Genomic DNA, 21,448 nt, shown 5'->3' with positions numbered 1-21,448 from the left:
CATCTGTGTAGCCTCAAAGCCAAGGTTCTCTCTAACTCACAGCTCGCAGTAATAATGCGTATTGTATTAGCTACTGGAGGAAGGTATTTAATGAAAACGTTCATTTTAAAATTCTGTATTTTAACAGTGAGCATCATACATTCTTTTCCTCAGCTCTTAAAAGGTGGGTTGGTGGTGATCTCAGGTGGTCTCAGGTGATGAAATTCAACCCTGATCCAAATGTGAAGCTCCCACATCACATCCCTGACCAACCTTAGGAGAATTATGGCACATAATGGACCCTTTTGTTCTGCTTCTCTTTCCACCTGGTCAGCTCTCAAAGGAAAACAACATTCTTATGATCATTGTGAGGTCTAGAAATTAACTTTTATTTTAAATCTGTCAAGAACTCCTGGCAGTTATTAATTTTATTAAAATGATTACATATGGCAAAACAAAGAATAGAGGTAATTCTATTTCTCTACAACATAAATTATGAGTTAGGGTCTCAGCTGCTGACTCAGCATTGTTGAAGAATTTTTTTAAAGGATTGGGGGGAGGACTTTAATTTCCAGAAAATATTAAAGCAGCAAAAGAAAGAAAAAGGTAAAAGTAATTGCAACTGGAGATACTGCCTAGGATGTGCTAATTATATAATTGTCTTGATGTATTTATAGACCAGACTCCAAGCTTTGGTGTTTAAAAACAAAAAATCATGTGAAGAGCTGTCCTTATTGATTTGTCATCTGTAGTTTATAACATAGAACAAATTTGCTGATTCTTTTTGAAAAGGTGGTAAAAATCAATTATGACTAATTTAAATAAAAAAGCAACCAGCATTCATTTATCTAGCTGAAATATGTAAAAACAAAAACAATTTTATTAAAATATTTAATACCAGAATAACTTATAATAGTATGAAAAAGAGTGAAGTACTTGTCCTTAGTTTTCACTGACATGATCACATATTGGCAAAATTGTTTTATAAAGATTCCAAAGTTTTTATCATGGATCTATAACTATTTAAGGATCTTATAAACCAAAAGAACTCATACTTCATCTGATCATACAGTCATAACTTACATATCTTGCTTTGCACTTACTCTTACTGCAAACAGCAACTTAGAAAACAAAGTAAAAATATATATATATACAAAATATTTTTATATCAAATTATCTTCATTACACTAAATAAACCCAACCCCCAAATGTTATGTTACATGAAAAAGTGTCCTACAATTTATATCAAGACTGATACTGTCCATATATCAACTAGAGCAGCCTTTGGTTTTAAATGTATTTTGAAAAATAAAGAAAAATATCACCATGCGGCTGCACTGCTGGCTGTCATTCACACTCACGAAAATGCTTTCCAGTTTTTAAAAAAAATTATAAAATAGATTACATACCCAGAAAAAACATCCCAACATAAGAGTCAAAGCTCTTTTACTTCTCTGAGCACAAATACTCTGTTATATTTGGCATCTCTTCTGTTTATTCAAACTTCAAGCCTCCCCAAGCTGATGAGAATACTAACGTTTGACTGAAAAAGATCTTCTTTCTTGATATTGATTATTCTCACTCAATGATAGCCTAATTTAGAAACAAAATGTACTTTATTTTCATGCATGATTTCATTTTAATGTCCTACTTGGCAAAATTCAGAGACTGTTCAATGTTTGTTTTCCATATGTTTTAAATTTAAAAATCAATGTTGTGTGTATATGTATACCCACAGAGATCCATTTCCTTTATTGCCTTGTTCTCAATGCAGTGTAAGTTGCCCATCAGCAATTGTGATTGAAATGAACCAAATAAAAGGTTTTTCCATGTGAAAAAGAGCTATTCCGTATGAAAAACAGTTTCCATCACAAAAAACACTGAACTCTAATGCAAATGGGATTATGTTTTAAGAATTATAAATTGAGTTTTACACAGGAAAATTTCGAGTTACTGAGATAATGAAGTTTTTGAAAACTTCGGCAAAACTTGAGAAAAAAATCCAAATCAATTCTAAAGAGCATCATGGTGTCTTCCAGCAGTGCTTAAAGACTTATTTTTCTGATCGCATTCATTGCCATTTTCCTTGAATGTATACATTATGTGATTCCCAAGCCTTTCCTTTTGGAAGTTTGTAACCTACCAGATATCCAGGCAGGATACATGCATAAAATTCTCACTGTCACTCTGCAAAGCACATTGAACAATTTTAAATATTGCAGATTTTTTTTTTAAAGGAACATTTCATTTGGGCTGAAGAGATTTCCAAGCTTTAACATGGAAACTAGTGAACACATTTCAAGGTGTTCAGCAGTTTTGGTTTCAGTCCTGGCACCGGTGGCAGGTCCATCCAGAATAAAGCTCACAGTTTAGTAAGCATTGTGGTGCTATCATTTTGAGGCACTGCTGCTCTGCTGTGCCCACGTTGTAACTTATTTTCAAGAAGCAAGGCACTTACTGTAACGGCAACACAGACATTTTACGCATACTTGGAGTAACATAAAATAAGTTAATATTTTTGATTAAAGTGGAGTTTTATAATTTATATGTCTTTTACAGAAGCAACTAAATGATACATTTAGGATGATTAAAAATAAGAAGAGGTTTGAGAGGGAGTCATTGTCACTCCTGCTCCAGCTCTTAGGATGAGGGTTTATGAAAAAACACTGATGCGAAGAACGGCCATCCATCTGAAAAGTGACAAACTCTTAAAACTGCGGAACCAGGGGCACTTTGACCGTCTTCACTTCCGCAATGTGGGACGACTTCTGGATGATGCAGCTGGTGGTCCCCTGCGGCTTGTCCTTTCCCTGCGCGAGATTGGTTAAGGCCATGGCTGCGTTGATCTCCTTCCAGTATGTGTCATCCTTGCTCGGTCCCTTTCTAGTAGCTGCACTGGATTTAAGCAGAACAGAAAGAAAATGATCAAACTCACAGCAGCGTACGTAGAAAAGATCATCACTGAAAAGCATGGATGGCAAATAAAAACATACCACTCACCTGTCACCCTTATTAGATCCATTTTCCAGAGTGTCTGTAAAGAAAAGCAAAGATTGGATTACTTTTCTTTTTTTGTTTTCTTTTTTCCAAAAAAAAAAAAACAACAAACACCCAGTATTTACTTATTTTTGGCTGTGTTGGATCTTTGTTGCTGCTTGGGCTTTTTCTCTAGTTGGGGTGAATGGGGGCTCTCTCTAGTTGCGGTGCACGGGCTTCTGATGGGGGTGGCTTCTTTGGTTGCAGAGCACAGGCTCCAGCACACTCAGGCGTCGGTAGCTGCAGTGCATAGGCTCAGGAGTTGCAGCTCCCAGACTCTAGAGTGCAGGCACAGTAGTTGTGGCATATAGGCTTAGATGCTCCACAGCCTGTGGGATCTTTCCGGATCAAGCATCAAACTCTCTTCTCCTGCACTGGCAGGAGGATTTTTTACCACTAAGCCACCAGGAGAGCCTGAACTATAAAATAGGGGCTGCTGGATGATCTTTGGAGTGCCTGTAGCTCAATAGTCTATGGTTTCCTGGAAATCAAACCTCATCTCAGGAAAAAGACTGGCAGATAGTCCCCTCTGGCAAGTCAGCAGATGAACATGACCCAGTGCTGACAGCAACCTGGAATTCCTGGTGTATCAGAACAAGCAGCTCTGGTGTGTAAGGTCCACATGAGCCCTGCACCCTCCATTGCAGGGAATGAAGCGTAGGGTGTGGCCTCTGCTCATGCATTTTCACCTTTGGTTTAGATTGGCTCCTTCACTCAGAACATGCATGTCTATCAAAACCACATTATTACAAAGGAGGATGAAATGGGTTTCTGGTCTGGATTAAGCCTCTCTAGGGGAACTCCTTTGGCCAAAAGAACGAGATATTGGGAACACAAAAACAGACATGCTGGAGGGAAAGATTCCAGAGGGTAAAGAAGTGGGGGAAGAACAAAGAATGGGGTTGGGACTCCCCATCAGCCTTCAGTTCAGTTCAGTTCAGTTCAGTCGCTCAGTTGTGTCTGACTCTTTGCGACCCCGTGAATCGCAGCACGCCAGGCCTCCCTGTCCATCACCAACTCCCGGAGTTCACTCAGACTCACGTCCATCGAATCAGTGATGCCAACCAGCCATCTCATCCTCTGTCATCCCCTTCTCCTCCTGCCCCCAATCCCTCCCAGCATCACAGTCTTTTCCAATGAGTCAACTCTTCGCATGAGGTGGCCAAAGTACTGGAGTTTCAGCTTTAGCATCATTCCTTCCAAAGAACACCCAGGGCTGATCTCCTTAGAGACCCCAAAATACAGTAGTTAAGTCACTGCCATCAACAACCACCACTACCACCAAGAAGCTGCAGGAGGCGCTCTGCCACACATGAGAAGCACAAGAAACATGGCTTTTGCTCACAGCTGTCTCTGAACTCCATGGTTTCTGGAAAGCTTTCTCCTGCTCCCAGTCCTCTCCTTTTCTTCTTCTCTCCTAACCCAGTATTTCTGAAGGCCAATTTTTTTTCTCTGCAATTCTCAAGGCTAGTTAGGCCATGCACCCCAATGTCCAGCCCTGGGCTCCCAGAGGGTTGTGGAACCAAGAGAGACCTGCGGGGAAGAGCATGAACATGATTATAATATAGTCCAGCCATGGCGGCACTTCCAGGGATGAGAGGGAAGAGAAAATAGCAATATGGCCACTTCGACATAGTAGCTAAACTTTGATGCCTTCAGAAAAGAGTCAGTGAAATGTGTTCACACATCCTGAGTCAGGCCATGCAGTGAAGACCTGAGACAATAATGGTCGCCGTGAGCTCTTAGCACAACCTTTTACTCAAGGCCCACCTCACCCCCGCACCAAAAAAAAAAAAAAAAAGGAAGACATCAAGCGAAACAAAAGCACTTAGTGAATAAATGACAAGGTCATTAAATGAATCTAATAAATAAATAAATGAGACTACGTGTGATGCTGTGCTGTGCTTAATCCCTAAGTCCTGTCTGCCTCTTTGTGACCCATTGGGCTGTAGCCTGCTAAGCTCCTCTGTCCATGGGATTCTCCAGGCAAGAATACTGGAGTGGGTTGCCATGCCCTCCTCCAGGGGGTTTTCCCAACCCAGAGATATTACCCTGGTGGATTCCTTACTGTCTGAGCCACCAGGGAAGCCCAAGGCTACATGTGTCTGGCCCCAAATGGAACAATAAATGTTAGTCCCTTTGGTTTTCTTTTGTTTTAAGGCATCTTTGGAAAAATAAGTGGATCTGTGAGCAGTTGATCACCTTCTGGACCTTCTGGCCCCTGCAAGGTCGGCTTGGACAGTTAGCTCCACCTCTGCTGCTTGATAATTTTGGAATTAGAATATTACTCATGTAAATAGAAGAAAAACAATGACAACTTTGAATTTACAGAACTGTGATGATCCTAGCTTACTATGTCCTATGTTCCTTGTATGATTCTAGGCACTTTGGGTCTAACTTATTCGGTGTTAGTAACTTTGGCCACCTGATGTGAAGAGCTGATTCACTGGAAAAGGAGAAGGAGCCCACAGAGGATGAGATGGTTGGATGACATCACCAACTCAACGGACATGAGTTTAAGCAAGCTCCGGGAGATGGTGAAGAACAGGGAAGCCTGGCGTGCTGCAGTCCACGGGGTCACAAAGAGTTGGACATGACTTAGCGACTGAACAACAACAACAAAAAACTCTGCGTGTGGGCAGCAAGTCTCTGCTGTCTGTTAAGTCGTCTTTGTTTGGTGCTATTATCTGCAAATCTTTGCTCAATGACGACAGAGACAAGGCTCGACCAGAACAGAGAATAAGTCAATACCTTTGTTTAGGACAAGAAAAGCTAACAACATTGGACATTTTACACAGAGAGAGAGAGAATAAAAAAGGGGATTAGCCTTTGCTCACTTTTGTCCACAAATTGCAACCATTCTGTTGCCAAAGAGAAACAATAGGTGTTGGCGATATTTATTCATTGGAAAGTCTTGTCAAAAGCAGAGTAAGGTCCATGATTCCCTAAACAACGTTAGGGAAATAACACAACCTAATTTAGAGAAGACCACGTGACCCATGTTCTGGCTCAGGGATGGAGCTCTCTCCAATGTTCAGAATCAGATTCCCCACCTGGACTGTCAACAGAGAGTGGTTACAGAGCAGAGGACAGGAAGGAAGCAGGTGGCTGCCGACTGCACATGCAAGGAAGACACAGACATCCCTGTGAAGGTCCATGGAGAGGTTCCTTGGCCCCCTTGCCAGCTAGACACTGCAAGCACTCCCTAACTTCATGACTGCTTGCTGGAATCATTCCACCAACAAACACCTTGACCACAGCCAACTGTGAAACTGTAAAACTCTGCTTGCTCTTGGGGCCTATGTGTTTTACAGTTTGGTGCTTATGAAAATACCTTATGAAAATACACTTCAAAGTGTAAGCACAGAGACCCCATCCCCATTTGGGAGTTCTTTATTAGTTTCAGGAATTTTCACAATGTCCTTGCAACAAAGAGGATTCCTGTGTTTTATTTCTAGGGCAGATGGGCACTTAGTGTCATTAGGTATGGGTTCAGGTTCCTTTCCCAGCCACAGAAGAAAAGGTTTCATAAAAAAAGGAATGAAAAGAAACAGTCTGCTTCTGTATCAGTCCAGTGTTAAAACAGCATGTAACAAATTTCAATGTCAAAGACTTCAAACCGAGAAGGAAAAGCTGACTGTGACTGCTTTTGGGGGTGGGGGTGGGGGGGGTCTCTGTGCCCAGGTTTTGGTTCAGGACATACACTGGTGTTAGAAGGGTGTGCTTTTCCTACTACTGGGTATTATGCATCTGAGAGACACCCCCCACCCCCGCCCCCTCGGAGGCGCAGTTCCCAGAGGAAGCAGCCAGGGAAGACAGCAAACAGGGGCCCTTTTACTCTGAAACATTCGTGCTTTTGTAGGAAAGCGAAGGACTATAAAGACCTGGCAGTTTGGGGAGACTTTTTCCCCCCTATTCCTTGTGCTGAGACGAAATCTGGGGAAATGCCCCAGATTATCTGAGGGGAGTTCAGAAAATGCACGACCTGCTCATTCTATAAAATAATTGTGTTAAATGTGAATTTTTTTTTTTCACATGCTCTTTTCCTTTGAAGTATAAACCGGCCGGCAGTCTTCTGGTTCAATGGCTTTGTGTCTTTTCAGCCGATCATCAGGATTTAAGGAAGGGTGGGTTTCTGAACACTTCCCCCCCACCCCCCTCTTCCAACTCAACGCCACTGCAGCAGATGGGCGGTCTCGTTGGCTCTCCTCCAGGAGTGGCACCCAGTAGCTCAAGGAAGGATCTGACAGGAGAAGGAAGGACTCTGAACGCTGCTGAAAAGAGGGCAGTCTGAGCCAGAGCAGGCGTTTCCCTGATGCTAATTACCATGCACAGACCCGAGGTCTATGCATGTCCTACATTCAGCTCAGCCTATCTCCTACTCTGCAAGTAGCTTGGCTCAGCCTCTCCCACGTCTGAGCTAAAATGCCTTTTTAGATCTTCAGGTTCCAAAAATCAGCTACGCTGTCAATTACCATAAAAGCAACTGGTTGGCAGGAACAACTTACTGAACCAGCCAAAAGAGCATGTTTTAAGACCAAAAAAGAAAAGGAATGAAAAAGAAAAAAAAAAAAAAAAAAGACTTGCGTAGTTAGGAAAATCTTGGATGCTGTAAAACCCAAACCATGTTGAAACTTAAAATGGGGCTATCCTCAGTTTGGACATGTGTTTCCTTATAAAGTTAAGTAGAGAAACAATTATAAAGGAAATTCAGTCCTACTGCACCTCAGAGTCATGCAAGCGCAAAGCCCTGTGGGCAGAGTGTCCATTCAAGTTTGAGAAACATGGTTCAGAAATATTAACTCTGAAATATATATTCCTGAGGTAACATTTCTGGTCATAAAAAGAGACAAAAATAGGGCCAAAGCTTTTGCGTTGAGATGGTTTTCAAATTTAATCAGTTAAGTCCTAAAGTTAGGAATGTCTTGGAATGTTTCCCCAAAGACTACTCACACCACGGAAAGGTAAATAAAATTATGTCTAAGAACCTGAGTATTTCTAATTAAGTGATCTGAGTCATCCATCCATTGTATGTTTTCCTAAATGAAGGGGGAGAGAGAGCTCCAGATGCTTGACATCTGTACCCTCTCACCCTTGGCCGGTTTGGGGGCCGCTGCTGGAGAGAGCAGGGGTGGATACCCAGGCCCAGTGCTTCTCACCTCAGCGTCCTGAGGGCCCCTGGCACACCACCTGGATCCATCTCTGGAGTTACTTACATACTTGGCACAGCGGACATAAAGACTAAGACTCTTGGGGAATTGGCCAGATATGAAGCCTCACTAAGATTCCGAAATACTGATTGCTCCAAATTTGCAGGATCTCATAATAGACAGATCCCCATTCCCCTTGCTCTGTCTGTCCCTACTTCCCTAGGCACTAGGTCTGGGCTGGGTTCACACACCCGGCAGACTGATTCCACTGTAACTCTACATTTATTTACTTTTAAAAACAGAATTTCGGGACTTCCCTGGAGGTCCAATGGTTAAGACTTCGCTTTCCAAGGCAGAGGGTGTGGGTTCGATCCCAGGTAAGTGAGCTAAGATCCCACATGCCTCCGGCCAAAAAAGAAAAACAAAACATAAAACAGAAGCAATATTGTAACAAATTCAATAAAGACTTTAAAAATGGTTCCCATCAAAAAAAAAAAACTTAACAAATAAACATTAAAAAAAATAAAAGTAGCATTTGTTGTTGCTCTCTAATAAGAAAGTCATGTAGGTTTGCTGCAGAAAATACAGGAAAAAGTGGAAAAGAGAAAATCGAGGGCAGTTTAGGGATAACTCGAATTAATATTTGGATGAATGGCCTCCCAAAGTAAGTTTATATACATTTTTTTAAAAAGAGAGTCATTTTGTACATGTTTTAGAACTTGCTTTTCCACTGAACATCTACCTTTTCCTTACCCTTTTGCTAACAAATAAGATAATACTCTATCACCTGGCCTACCCTGATGTGGCAACATTTGTTTTCTCTTTTTGAACCTATGAAAAAGAAACAGCTTGAAAAAATTCAAAATCTAGCTCCACTCAGTTTAAACTTGGATATTGAGAATCTTGAATGTTATAAGAAGGTGCTACCATTAATATAACAATTACTAGCATTTCATCATTGAAGCGATCTTGGTTGATAAAGCCACCTTCAAAGACTATGGCAAGGTCAAAAGCATTGTTTACATAGAAAGCCTATTAAAAACCTATTCAACATCTTTTCCGGAGGAGGAAATGGCAACCCACTCCCGTACTCTTGCCTGGAAAATCCCTTGGACGGAGGAGCCTTGTAGGCTACAGTCCATGGGGTCGTGAAGAGTCAGACACAACTGAGCGACTTCACTTTCACTTTTCACTTTCATGCATTGGAGAAGGAAATGGCAACCCACTCCAGTGTTCTTGCCTGGAGAATCCCAGGGACAGCGGAGCCTGGTGGGCTGCCGTTTATGGGGTCACACACAGTCGGACACGACTGAAGCGACTTATCAGCAGCAGCAGCAGCAACATCTTTTCTGTACTTTTTGCTAGTATTTTAGACCATAAAGGTACCCCCCACCAAAAAAAACAAAAACAAAAAAAAAACAAAACCACACACACTTGGTGTAGCGTTAGTTGCTCAGTCATGTCTGACTTGTTGCAATCCCATGGACTGTAGTCCACCAGTCTCCTCTGTCCATGGGATTCTCTAGGCAAGACTACTGGAGTGAGTTGACATTTCCTTCTCCAGAGGATCTTCCTGACCCAGGGTTCAAACCCAGGTCTCCTGAATTGCAGGCAAACTCTTTACCGTTTGAGCTACAGGGAAGACCTCAAAAAGGCTTATCTCCTTATTATTTAATCTGTAATATAAAAAAAAAAAGGTCCAAATCATAGAATAGGAAACCTAAAGCTCTGCTGAGCTCATCCTTGCACTTTAATAATTTTATTTATTTATTTATTGGCTGGGCTGGGTCTTCATTGCTGCATAGGGTTTTCTCCAGTTGCAACAAGTGGGGACTACTCTCCAGTAGAAGTGCTCCCGCTCCTCACTGCGGTGGCTTCTCTAGTGGCAAAGCACGGGCTCTAGGGCACGTGGCCTCATGACTGGTGAAGGGGCTCAGTTGCCCTAAGGCATGTAGAAGCTCCTGCCGTGTTTCCTGCATTGGCAGGAAAATTCTTTATCATTGAGCTACCAGGAAGCCCCATCTTTGCACTTTAAGTTAGAGTTATACTCCCTAGCAACAGTGGTCCCCAACCTTTTTGGCTCCAGGGAATGGTTTCATGGATAACAATTTTTTCCACGGACTGGTGTGTGAGGGGGATGGTTTCAGGATGATTCTCATAAGGAACATGCAATCACTTTGCTGACAAAGGTCCGTCTAGTCAAAGCTATGGTTTTTCCAGTAGTTATGTATGGATGTGAGAGTTGGACCATAAAGGAGGCTTAGTGCCAAAGAATTGATGCTTTTGAACTGCAATGTTGGAGAAGACTCTTGAGAGTCCCCTGGGCTGCAAGAGATCAAACCAGTCAATTCCAAAAAAAAATCAATGCTGACTATTCACTGGAAGGACTGATGCTGAAGCTGAAGCGCCAATAATTTGGCCACCTGATTTTCGAAGAGTCAACTCATTGAAAAAGACTCTGATGCTGGCGAAGATTGAGGACAGGAAGAGAAGAGGGCGACAGATAGCATCACTGGTTGGATAGCATCACCGACTCAATGGACATGAGTTTGAGCAAACTCCAGGAGACGGTGAAGGACAGGGAAGCTTGGCATGCTGCAGTCCATGGGGTCACAAAGAATCAGACATGACTGAGGAACTGAAGGACAACAACCATCTAGCTCCCTTGCATGTGTAGTTTACAGCAGGGTCTGCGTTCCTAGGAGACTCTAATGCCACTCCTGATCTGACTGGAAGCAGAGCTCAGGTAATGCCAAATCATGGGGAGTGGCTGTAAATACAGAAGAAGCTTTGCTCACTTGCCCCGCCCTTCACCTCCACAGGCCAGGGACTGGACCAGCCTTTGGCCCGGGGGGCCTCTGTTCTATGATCCCCCTTGCATCACCAGGAGGGAATAACTGCTAAGTAACTGCCAGACAGCTGTTACTGCATCACTTTTAGAGGAAATGTTTGTGGTTATCCTCTCTTTAGGGGTAGTGAGAGCTTTTGAATGAGTAAAGATAAATCATCCTGAGTGATTCTGCCCAAAAAGGAAGGGAAAAAAACCTATCCAACAACCTGTAACATTTATCTGTTGATGATTCAGCTGCTTTTTTTTCCAGTGCCACAGACCAAAAGTGAATTGCACTTTAAAAGTTCAGCATGACAGGAAAAGACTGCCATGAAAACTCCGTGACTATCAAGGCTATTGCTCATGGAAGGATTATGGAGCCTTTTGGAATAGTGAAGTGAAGTGAAGTGAAAAGTTGCTCAGTCGTGTCCGACTCTTTGCGACCCCATAGACTATACAGTCCATGGAATTCTCCAGGCCAGAATACTGGAATGGGTAGCCTTTCCTTCTCCAAGGGATCTTCCCAACCCAGGGATCGAACCCAGGTCTCCCGCATTGCAGGCAGATTCTTTACCAGCTGAGCCACAGGGGAAGCCCTTTGGAATCCTGAAAATTACAAAATGAAACCCACCTCAGCTTCATGGATGGAAGTGGTATTTTTTTCCCCCTTTTGCAATATACTAGCTACATTATTTATCCTGGGGCCTTAAAGAATGAGTGGCTTCCAAAATTATTTGAGTTTAGAGAAAAATCTTTTCCAAAAATTAAGCCAGTGTTTCCTCTAGCCATGACTTCCACCATTTGGCTGAGGATTCTTCTCCTTCCTGTTACCTCTCATGTGGGCTGGCCCCACACTACAGCTATCGGTGCCCAGATGGCCTGCATCCACAGGGTCCCCACCTTCAGCTGCCTTTCTGTCAATGCAGCCTGCTCTCTATCTCCTCCCAGAAAATAGAACATTACAAACCACACCCCTCTACTAGACCAATAGTGAAGAGGGGAAAGCTTTCAGGATAGGTTATAGTTGCATGAACAAAAGCAGAACACCTTCCTTGTTCCAGGAGCACACGTGCCTGCGGATAAACCTGTAAATGTTGTGGGGTCCTTATCAGTTAGGGGGCTACAGAGCCTTCCTGTGCCTTTTCTGACTATGCAGAGGGCCTCCTTGTTAATTATGAGCTGAACCTTTGTTCTGGTAAAACAGTTATTTTGACCTCATCAGTCTGGACTAGAGGACTAAAGGCACAGGAAGTGGGATTTGCAACTTGAAAGTAACATTTCAAATATGCACAGTACCACCCAATTAGAATGTCTCAGCTCCACTTTCCATCTTTCCCACTAAAGATATTAAATGTCCTCAATCCTAAATTACTCTGCGTGGTCCCATTACCAAGATTGCTCCTCTGTGATCTCAAGGGCTTCACCTTCCCAAAGTTGAAAACCTTCAGTCTGAAATTTCACTTTGAAGATCAGAATGTAGTCTCTGGGGAGGAAACTGTTGGTAAGTAACCAGAAAGGGGGTCTGGAAATGTTAAGTATTCTCATTTCTATTCTTAGCACATCATTGCTAACTCTGAGGGTGGTCTAGTGTGAAGTACAGAGGCAGTGTGGGGCAGTGGGTAAAGCTCAGACCCTAGAGCCAGAGGCTGGAGTTGGATCTCTGCTCCACCACTGATTCTCTGTGTGACAGTCTGCCATCAGATTGACCTCTCTGTGCTCTGACTTTCTTACCTAGAAAGTGGGGCTAATCACATTAGATTCAAGGTTGTTAGGAGGACCGTGTGATTTCATATTTTCTGAAACTACTTACAAGAAAGCTTAAGCATATATACCAAGAACTACTGATACATAAATCCTTGTAAAAATTAACCCCTCAGAGAGGTTGAATGTAGTCAACAGAAAAGTTAGTATTGTTCAGAGATTTGATATGAAAACCATTATGTAAGGTGGAATATTTTAACTCTGGGCAAAGCCCATCAGCCTAGATTAATGGATTAAGTGTGCAGAATCTATCATCTTCAAAGACAAAATGGCTTTTCTGATGCTATTTTGTACCAAAGTACGGTAACATGCCAAGACAGAGAACACTGGAGCCACATTAAAGAACATCCACTGACTTTAAGTGTCTAATGGATTTTGTTACTTCATTTTCTCAAGGGGAATAATGGAGATGTCACCCAAATGTTTCATTCATGAAAGTGAAGTTTTCAGCCAAAATCTCAGAAAACGACTTCCTAATTATACACGAATAACTTGTGTGTGTGCCTGTGTGTTACAAGGAGCATTAATTGTTTATAAAAGTGCTCTCTTTTACATGCAAGTTGGGCTACTAGTTCTAAAAACAGGGTAGACTTACTCTGATTCTTGGCTAAACTTTAGTTTTGTCCCAAGGTGATGACATTGACATTCATCCACCAAGTTTTGCAACAATGCAAAACAGCCATGGGTGTGGCTGCCACACCGCAGTTCTAGAAGGTTGATGTTTAGTAAATATATAGCTGAATAGTGTTAGGTTAGAAAGTACTAATACAACTTCCTTTAGCGGGGGGAAAAAAAAAAAAAGGCCTTTTAAATGGAAAAATGTGTATTTGTTATAATCTAGAAATTGGCTGGAAAATCTGGCTCCATCTATGTATTTTTAAGCTCGTCAGTATCTCTGAAAAATCATCAAAAAGTACTTCTGCTTTGATATATGAACCGTAGTGTATCCTTGACTTGGCTCACATTATGGCCATGCTTTTCAAATTCCTTAATACCATCTCCAGAAATGACACTTCAGACTAGGCGATCTTGCTGTTAAACCTGTCTGAATGCATTAACACCAGAAATGACACAATAAGAGAGAGGATGTTTGCCAACTTCTTGGCTCTTTCAGAAGAGGAGCAAATGACAGTTTTTCTACTCACAGTTCATCTGCTGTATTTATTAATAGAAAAGAAGCATATTTCAGACATAGAGGAACTGTACTACCAGTCCTTCTCCTACATTTCAAGTACATTTGGATGTTGCTAATACACTTGAAATGTTAAAACTATACTTGGCATGTCACGGTTCTATGTTCACACATTTCTACACTTAAAAGGTTCTGTGATTTTCTGCCTTTAATTTCAGGAACAGTCATTTAAAGTCTAAACTAGGGTGGGGAAGGACTTTCAAATGAAAATTGGGAAGGTTTTTGTTGATGGTGTGGAAGGCAGGAGGCATAAAGATGAGGTAGAAGATTTTGCTGGCCGTGGGTGCGGCTGTAGGCCCAAGCATTCCCCTAGTCTAGAAGTCTTCTGATGATCCCCTTGGACCAAGAGAAGACCACATAATCACCAGGAATCTATTTGTGAAATGGCATAGGGGCTTCTTAGGTGGCATAATGGTAAAGAATTTGCCTGCCAATGCAGGAAATGCAAGAGATGTGGGTTGGTTCCTGGGATCAGGAAGATCTAGAGTAAGAAACGGCAACCCTCTCTGTTATTCTTGCCTGGAGAATCCCATGGACAGAGGACCCTGGTGGGTTACAGTCCATGGGGTCACAAAGAGTTGGACATGACTGAGCACACACACAATGGCGTATATAGGTCCTATTCCACTGCTATCACCCAAAGGTAGGATACAAAAATTTTCTTTAAAAAAGGAGGAGATAAGTTGCTTACCTCTAACAAGTTGATCAGTTTGGGGAGAAATCAAAAACATTTTATAGGTCAAGCCCACGATTTTGTACAGTAATTTCTCTAAGTCGTAGGATGTGTCTTAAGATCACAGGAAAGTAGGTGTGGGCTCTCTAGGAACAGGATTTGCGTGACTCACTTACGTGAACTGCATCTGAAGGCCTCACCCAAAGATGGGGAAACAGTAACTGTCCCTCCTGGGCTTGCAGTGAGGATTCAACGTGGTGGCCAGCGCCCAGCTCTTCAAACAGAACCTGGCCTGTAGGAAGGGCTGCTGCTGCTGCTGCCGCTGCTAAGTCGCTTCAGTCGTGTCCAACTCTGTGAGACCCCACAGACGGCAGCCCACCAGGCTCCTCTGTCCATGGGATTTTCCAGGCAAGAGTCCTGGAGTGGGGTGCCATCACCTTCTCTGGTAGGAAGGGCTATGATGCTACAGTTTCCCAAGTGAAGTGACGCTGATGCTGTCAGCCGCCCTTCACCAACCAAGGGGGCCATTCCAGGCTCCGCGTTGTTGCCAAGAGCCCTAGGCCTCAGTAGGGACAGCCAAGGCTGCAATTAATGCTCCAAGTTCCCGACTCTATCTTTGTATCAGTAGCAGATATAACACCTGTATTAGGAAAATCCGTTCAGAAATGGGTGACTCCAGGTTCAAAATGCTTTTGTCTATTTTTGCTTAACACCACTAAAAAAAAAAAAAAAAAAAAAACCTGCCTTTTTATTAATAGGAGGAGTAATAAAACTTTGGGCTTCCTTGGTGGCTCAGCAGTAAAGAATCCACCTGCCAAGGTAGGAGATGCAGGTTCAATTCCTGGATCAGGAAGATGCCCTGGAGAAGGAAATGGCAACCCACTCTGGTATTCTTGCCTGGGAAAGCCCATGGACAGATGGGGTCGCAAAGGAGTTGGACACAACTTAGCGACTAAACAACATATAAAACTTGACTTGCATTATTTTCCCCAGGTGTTACAGTTTTTGCTATGGAGTGATGTATAACTTAGGGGGAGTCATTACAAATACAACTTAAGAATAAAAGAACCCACGATTTCCACTGTAAAACATGGCACAATTCTTCAAAATAATCAAATCACCCTTTTTCTTCTAACTGGAACAGCTATGGTAATGACAGACTGTTACAAGATCTGTGTTTTCTATTTTGAAAATAAACATGTAGACCCACTTCTATATTGCTGTGATGGTAGGGCCTTTTATTTTCAAGAGTCTTATATTTTTCTAAATTTTCCTTTGGGAAAATAGAGTGACAAATAGTAATCCAGATGGGGGTCATCAAAAAGTAATTATTCAATGTAATGCAGATTTTTTCATTCTAGGGTAGGATAAAAAGCCTTTATAAAGTAAAGTAAACTTAGTTTCTGTTGCCCTTAGTAGAATATTTTGTTCAGGCCTGCTTCAAAAAGAACAGACCTTGGTTTTATTACACACGGTGATGAGGTTTACAAACAGTTTTTGGTTATTTTTAATCTGTTATTTTTACAGCAGCCCCGAGAGGTAACTGGAGCTATATGATCTCTAAAGAGGAACGGGGACAAAGGGAACAGAACCACCATGCAAACAATGTGGTCACCCCAGGGACCAAAATCACTAAAATAGAGCTCAGTGGTCAGGATGCTGAGCTGAGCTGTGAAGGAGGTCGGAGGGGCTCCTGTCTCAGCATGCTGATGACTTTGCTTCTGAACAAGAGCAGAAATGGCAGAGACTCTGACTCAAAGGGCTGAAAAGGATCCAAGTACAACTTCGAGGTTGTCACCTCGAAGCCCCCAGAGATCCAGGGGCAGGGCGAAAACTGGAAACAACCCTCGGCCAGTATCTGCTGGAGAACGAGCTGGGTTCCTTCTTCCTGCAGAGCACATGGGTTCTTCCTGTGCTGGGACCACCACCCGCCAATGCTGACCCAAATTAGACATACAGGCTCCACACCACAGCCTGAAGAAGTTCAGTCTCCAAGGGGGTGTTTCTCTCACAAGATAGTAAAAATGCAGTAGTTAAACATGAAGCAAAGAAACTGTAAAGAGAGCACTCTTAGGATCTTAGATTAAAAAGAAAAAATCCAAGTGCTTGATGATCATCAGAAAGAAGAGTGAGCTTAATATACAGAAACGTTTCTGCACAGCCATTTCATGGAAATTTAAACACAGAAGACTGGCATGCTCGCATGATTTAAATATATTTAAATGCTCAGCAGCTGCTGTTCACAATGTTCTATAAATGAGTTCCCTTCTCCAGGGGATCTTCCCAGGGATTGAACCGAGGACTCCCTCATTGCAGGGGATTCCTTACCAGCTGAGCCCTTAGGGAAGCCCAAGAATACTAGAGTGGGTAGCCTATCCCTTCTCCAGCAGATCTTCCCAACCCAGGAATTGAACTGGTGTCTCCTGCATTGCAGGCCTACCAGGGAAGTCCTGTGTTATAAGTAAAATGACACCTCAAAAATAGAGAGAAAACATATTTGTTTTAATCATTAAAAGTGACTGATTTAGAGAAAAGGACAATGAATTCAATATTATTTTTGGACTAGAAGCAATCCTCTGCTATTATATTTTTACCCTTTAACATACTTTTTGATGACTTTTAGAGAGAAATATGTTTCAACAATCAGTTGTGTAAACTAATTTTAAAATAAAAGAGAGAGAGAGGGAAAGGCAGAAAGCTGTGCAAAAAAAGAGAAGAGAAACAAAAGTTACCTTTCCAGGACCAATCAGATCCACTTAGTCACACTTCAGCATTTGGTGATGAGATATATCATACATACCCAAAAGTGACTTAAGTATTAAATCTCTAGACAGCCAGAAATGGGTGATGAGTGAGCAGAGTGAAGAAGACTGAAGTCATTGCTTTGAATCAAAGGACTAAATAAACAGCTTGCCTCTCATAATCAAGAGAAAACAAACTATATACTGTCATCATGAAAGGACAAAAATTTGCTCCTTCTTTAGGTACTAACAGCAGGAAAATCGTAATTCCTTGCAAAATCCCCAAGTTCCTGCAGGCAGGTGGCCTCTCCCCTCCCTTGTAGTGATTCTAGTCACTTGCTCCACACTTCTAGACAGGGAAACAGAAGGGACCGGTCTTGGATCTGAGGGCAGAACACTTACAAAAACAGCAGAGCTGTGAAGGCTCCTGAAACTACAAACGTGCCATAGCACTGCTCTCTGCATCCTCCACTATGTCAGCGGTCTGTCCTGTTAGACACACCCCAGTTAAAGCCAGCAGGAGTGAGCCACGCTCTGCTACACATACGGTTTGCACGTGGGTCCCAAGCCAGGGAAGCTGAAGGCATCTACTGAACACAAGAAGAGAATCCATCCTTCCCAGGCCACCCACAATGGGAGCTGAACAGGGGACATTACAAACACGCAGGAAGAAGTGAGCCATTGTTCCTTGGGCTCTGGGGCAGCATTTAATTACACAGCCCTCAGCACAAGAGGAGAACAGGAGTCAGTCCATAGGGTATTTCTCTTATGTTTCATACTCTAAGTAACTGGATATATTCAGTTCAGTTCAGTTCAGTCACTCAGTCATGTCCGACTCTTTGTGACCCCATGAATCACAGCACGCCAGGCCTCCCTGTCCATCACCAACTCCCGAAGTTCACTCAGACTCACGTCCATCGAGTCAGTGATGCCATCCAGCCATCCCATCCTCTGTAGTCCCCTTCTCCTCCTGCCCCCAACCCCTCCCAGCATCAGAGTCTTTTCCAACAAGTCAACTCTTCGCATGAGGTGGCCAAAGTACTGGAGTTTCAGCTTTAGCATCATTCCTTCCAAAGAACACCCAGGGCTGATATCCTTCAGAATGGACTGGTTGGATCTCCTTGCAGTCCAAGGGACTCTCAAGAGTCTTCTCCAACACCACAGTTCAAAAGTATCAATTCTTCGGCGCTCAGCTTTCTTCACAGTCCAACTCTCACATCCATACATGACCACTGGAAAAACCATAGCCTTGACTAGATGGACCTTTGTTGGCAAAGTAATGTCTCTGCTTTTCAATATGCTATCTAGGTCGGTCATAACTTTCCTTCCAAGGAGAAAGCGTCTTTTAATTTCATGGCTGCAGTCACCATCTGCAGTGATTTGGGAGCCCAAAAAAATAAAGTCTGACACTGTTTCCCCATCTATTTCCCATGAAATGATGGGACCAGATGCCTTGATCTTCGTTTTCTGAATGGTGAGATTTAAGCCAACTTTTTCACTCTCCTCTTTCACCTTCATCAAGAGGCTTTTTAGTTCCTCTTCACTTTATCCCATAAGGGTGGTGTCATCTGCATATCTGAGGTTATTGATATTTCTCCCAGCATTCTTGATTCCAGCTTGTGCTTCCTCCAGCCCAGCATTTCTCATGATGTACTCTGCATATAAGTTAAATAAGCAGGGTGACAATATACAGCCTTGATGTACTCTTTTTCCTATTTGGAACCAGTCTGTTGTTCCATGTCCAGTTCTAACTGTTGCTTCTTGACCTGCATACAGATTTCTCAAGAGGTAGGTCAGGTGGTCTGGTATTCCCATCTCGTTCAGAATTTTCCACAGTTTATTGTGATCTACACAGTCAAAGGCTTTGGCATAGTCAGTAAAGCAGAAATAGATGTTTTTCTGGAATTCTCTTGCTTTTTCGATGATCCAGCGGATGTTGGCAATTTGGTCTCTGGTTCTTCTGCCTTTTCTAAAACCAGCTTGAACATCAGGAAGTTCATGGTTCACATATTGCTGAAGCCTGGCTTGGAGAATTTTGAGCATTACTTTACTAGCATGTGAGATGAGTGCAACTGTGCGGTAGCTTGGGCATTCCTTGGCATTGCCTTTCTTTGGGATTGGAATGAAAACGGACCTTTTCCAGTCCTGTGGCCACTGCTGAGTTTTCCAAATTTGCTGGCATATTGAGTGCAGCACTTTCACAGCATCATCTTTCAGGATTTGAAATAGCTCAACTGGAATTCCATCACCTCCACTAGCTTTGTTCATAGTGATGCTTTCTAAGGCCCACTTGACTTCACATTCCATGATGTCTGGCTCTAGGTCAGTGATCACACCATCATGATTATCTGGGTCGTGAAGATCTTTTTTGTACAGTTCTTCTGTGTATTCTTTCCACCTCTTCTTAATATCTGACTGGAATTTAACTCAGATGACTGGATATATATTATCTAGCTGATTTTCAATCTACTTTAGGAGGTTTATAAAAATCGTCTTATAGAGAAAGACAAATACTGAATGGTAAAACTTACGAAGTGAAGTGAAAGTTGTTCAGTCGTGTCTAACTTTTTGCAATTCCATGGCCTATACAGTCTATGGAATTCTCTAGGCCAGAATACTGGAGGATAGCCATTCCCTTCTCAGGGGATATTCCCAATCCAGGGATCGAACCCAGGTCTCCTGCATTGCAGGTGGATTCTTTACCAGCTGAGCCACAAGGGAAGCCCAAGAATACTAGAGTGAGTAGCCTATCCCTTTTCCAGCAGATATTCCCTACCCAGGAATCGAACCAGGGTCTCCCGCATTACCGGCAGATTCTTTACCAACTGAGCCATCAGGGAAGCCCGATATCACTTATATATGGAATCTAAAAAATAAAACAAGCAAATGTGTACAGCAAGACAGAAGCAGGCTCACAGATACAGAAAACGAACTCGTGGTTACCAGAGGGGACAGGGAGGGAAGAGAGGCAACCTGGGGTGGGGGAAGGAAAGGTGCAAACTACTGTATATAAAATACAGGGAATATACAGCATATATATAATCCCTGTAGACACAGGGAATACAGCCATTATCTTGTAATAACTGTTAATGTAATAGAGGATAACCTGTAAAAATACGAATCACTATGCTGTGACCTGAAACTAATATAAATATTGTAAATCAGCTATACTTCAACTTAAAAAATAGAATGATCTGCTTAGAAAAATAATAAAATCATGAGATTAATTTTTAAAAATTAAAAATATTAAAGTTATAAGATAGTTTATTAGACAACATATAGATTCTTATTTGGACAAAAGGATGCCCAAAAATACTTTCAGGAACGTGTATTTGTGCTGATTTATAGGAGCTCATGGGTTTCCCTGGTGGCTCAGACAGTAAAGAATCTGCCTGCAATGCAGGAGACCTAGAGTCAATCTCTGGTCAGGAAGATCCCCTGGAGAAGGGAATGGCTACCCATTCCAGTGTTTTTGCCTGGAGAATCCCATGGACAGAGGAGCCTGGCGGGCTACAGTCCATGGGGTTGCAAAGAGTCAGACATGACTGAGAGACTAACACTAATAGGAGCCCATAGGAGAAGCATAAAGAAATGAAGGGCATGTAATGATGAAAATGCACTGAAATTATTCACATGAATAGTCATCATCATTATAATAATTAGGAGGGCTAGGAAAAGCAGAAAGTGGGCCCAGAAATGGAAAAAAAGATGATTATTTTTGCACTGGAGAAAAAAAGGAGGTAACGGGAGTTGTGTGGGGCAAGCGTTGAAAGCATCTGTCAAAAGGTGGCTTTAGAAATGGGAGTCCCAGTTCATGATTAATTGAAAAATTATTCAAATGGAAATTCCATGCTAACATTAGCCATCTTTAAGACGGAGAATAACCAATTAGTTACTCAAATTCCTACAGCTGCTTTTAATGGGATTCGTGCCTTTTTGGGGGTTTATCTTGCATTGAGAGATTGAGTGCACCTGTTGGCTGCTGATCAGTGTGACCTGGGGAGGGTGGAATTCACTTAACCACATGTTACTCCTCCAAAAGTAGGTGTGCTGGGAAGAGAGGAGATTTGGAACCAGAGAGCTGGG

General features: G+C 42.4%; 1 protein-coding gene across 4 annotated transcripts in view; it reads right to left on the bottom strand.

The window, feature by feature from the left end:
• Positions 1-356: 356 nt before the first annotated feature.
• Positions 357-21,448, bottom strand: part of MKX (mohawk homeobox) — a 72,921-nt gene continuing 51,829 nt past the window's right edge. For 3 of the 4 annotated variants that reach the window (XM_055544027.1, XM_055544029.1, XM_055544028.1), the window contains exons 6-7: positions 2,980-3,013; positions 357-2,874 (exon numbers count right to left, since the gene is read on the bottom strand). In XM_055544027.1, the coding sequence (XP_055400002.1) occupies positions 2,688-2,874; positions 2,980-3,013 (221 nt within the window). In that variant the 3' untranslated portion in view covers positions 357-2,687. The remainder of the gene's footprint in view (positions 2,875-2,979; positions 3,014-21,448) is intronic. The other variant, XM_055544032.1, reaches the window with a different exon arrangement.

Source organism: Bubalus kerabau, chromosome 13, assembly GCF_029407905.1.
Source record: "Bubalus kerabau isolate K-KA32 ecotype Philippines breed swamp buffalo chromosome 13, PCC_UOA_SB_1v2, whole genome shotgun sequence".
Classification (NCBI taxonomy): Eukaryota; Metazoa; Chordata; class Mammalia; order Artiodactyla; family Bovidae; genus Bubalus; species Bubalus kerabau.
The sequence above is the reverse complement of the archived record's forward strand: the minus strand, read 5'-3'. Positions and strand labels throughout refer to the sequence as shown.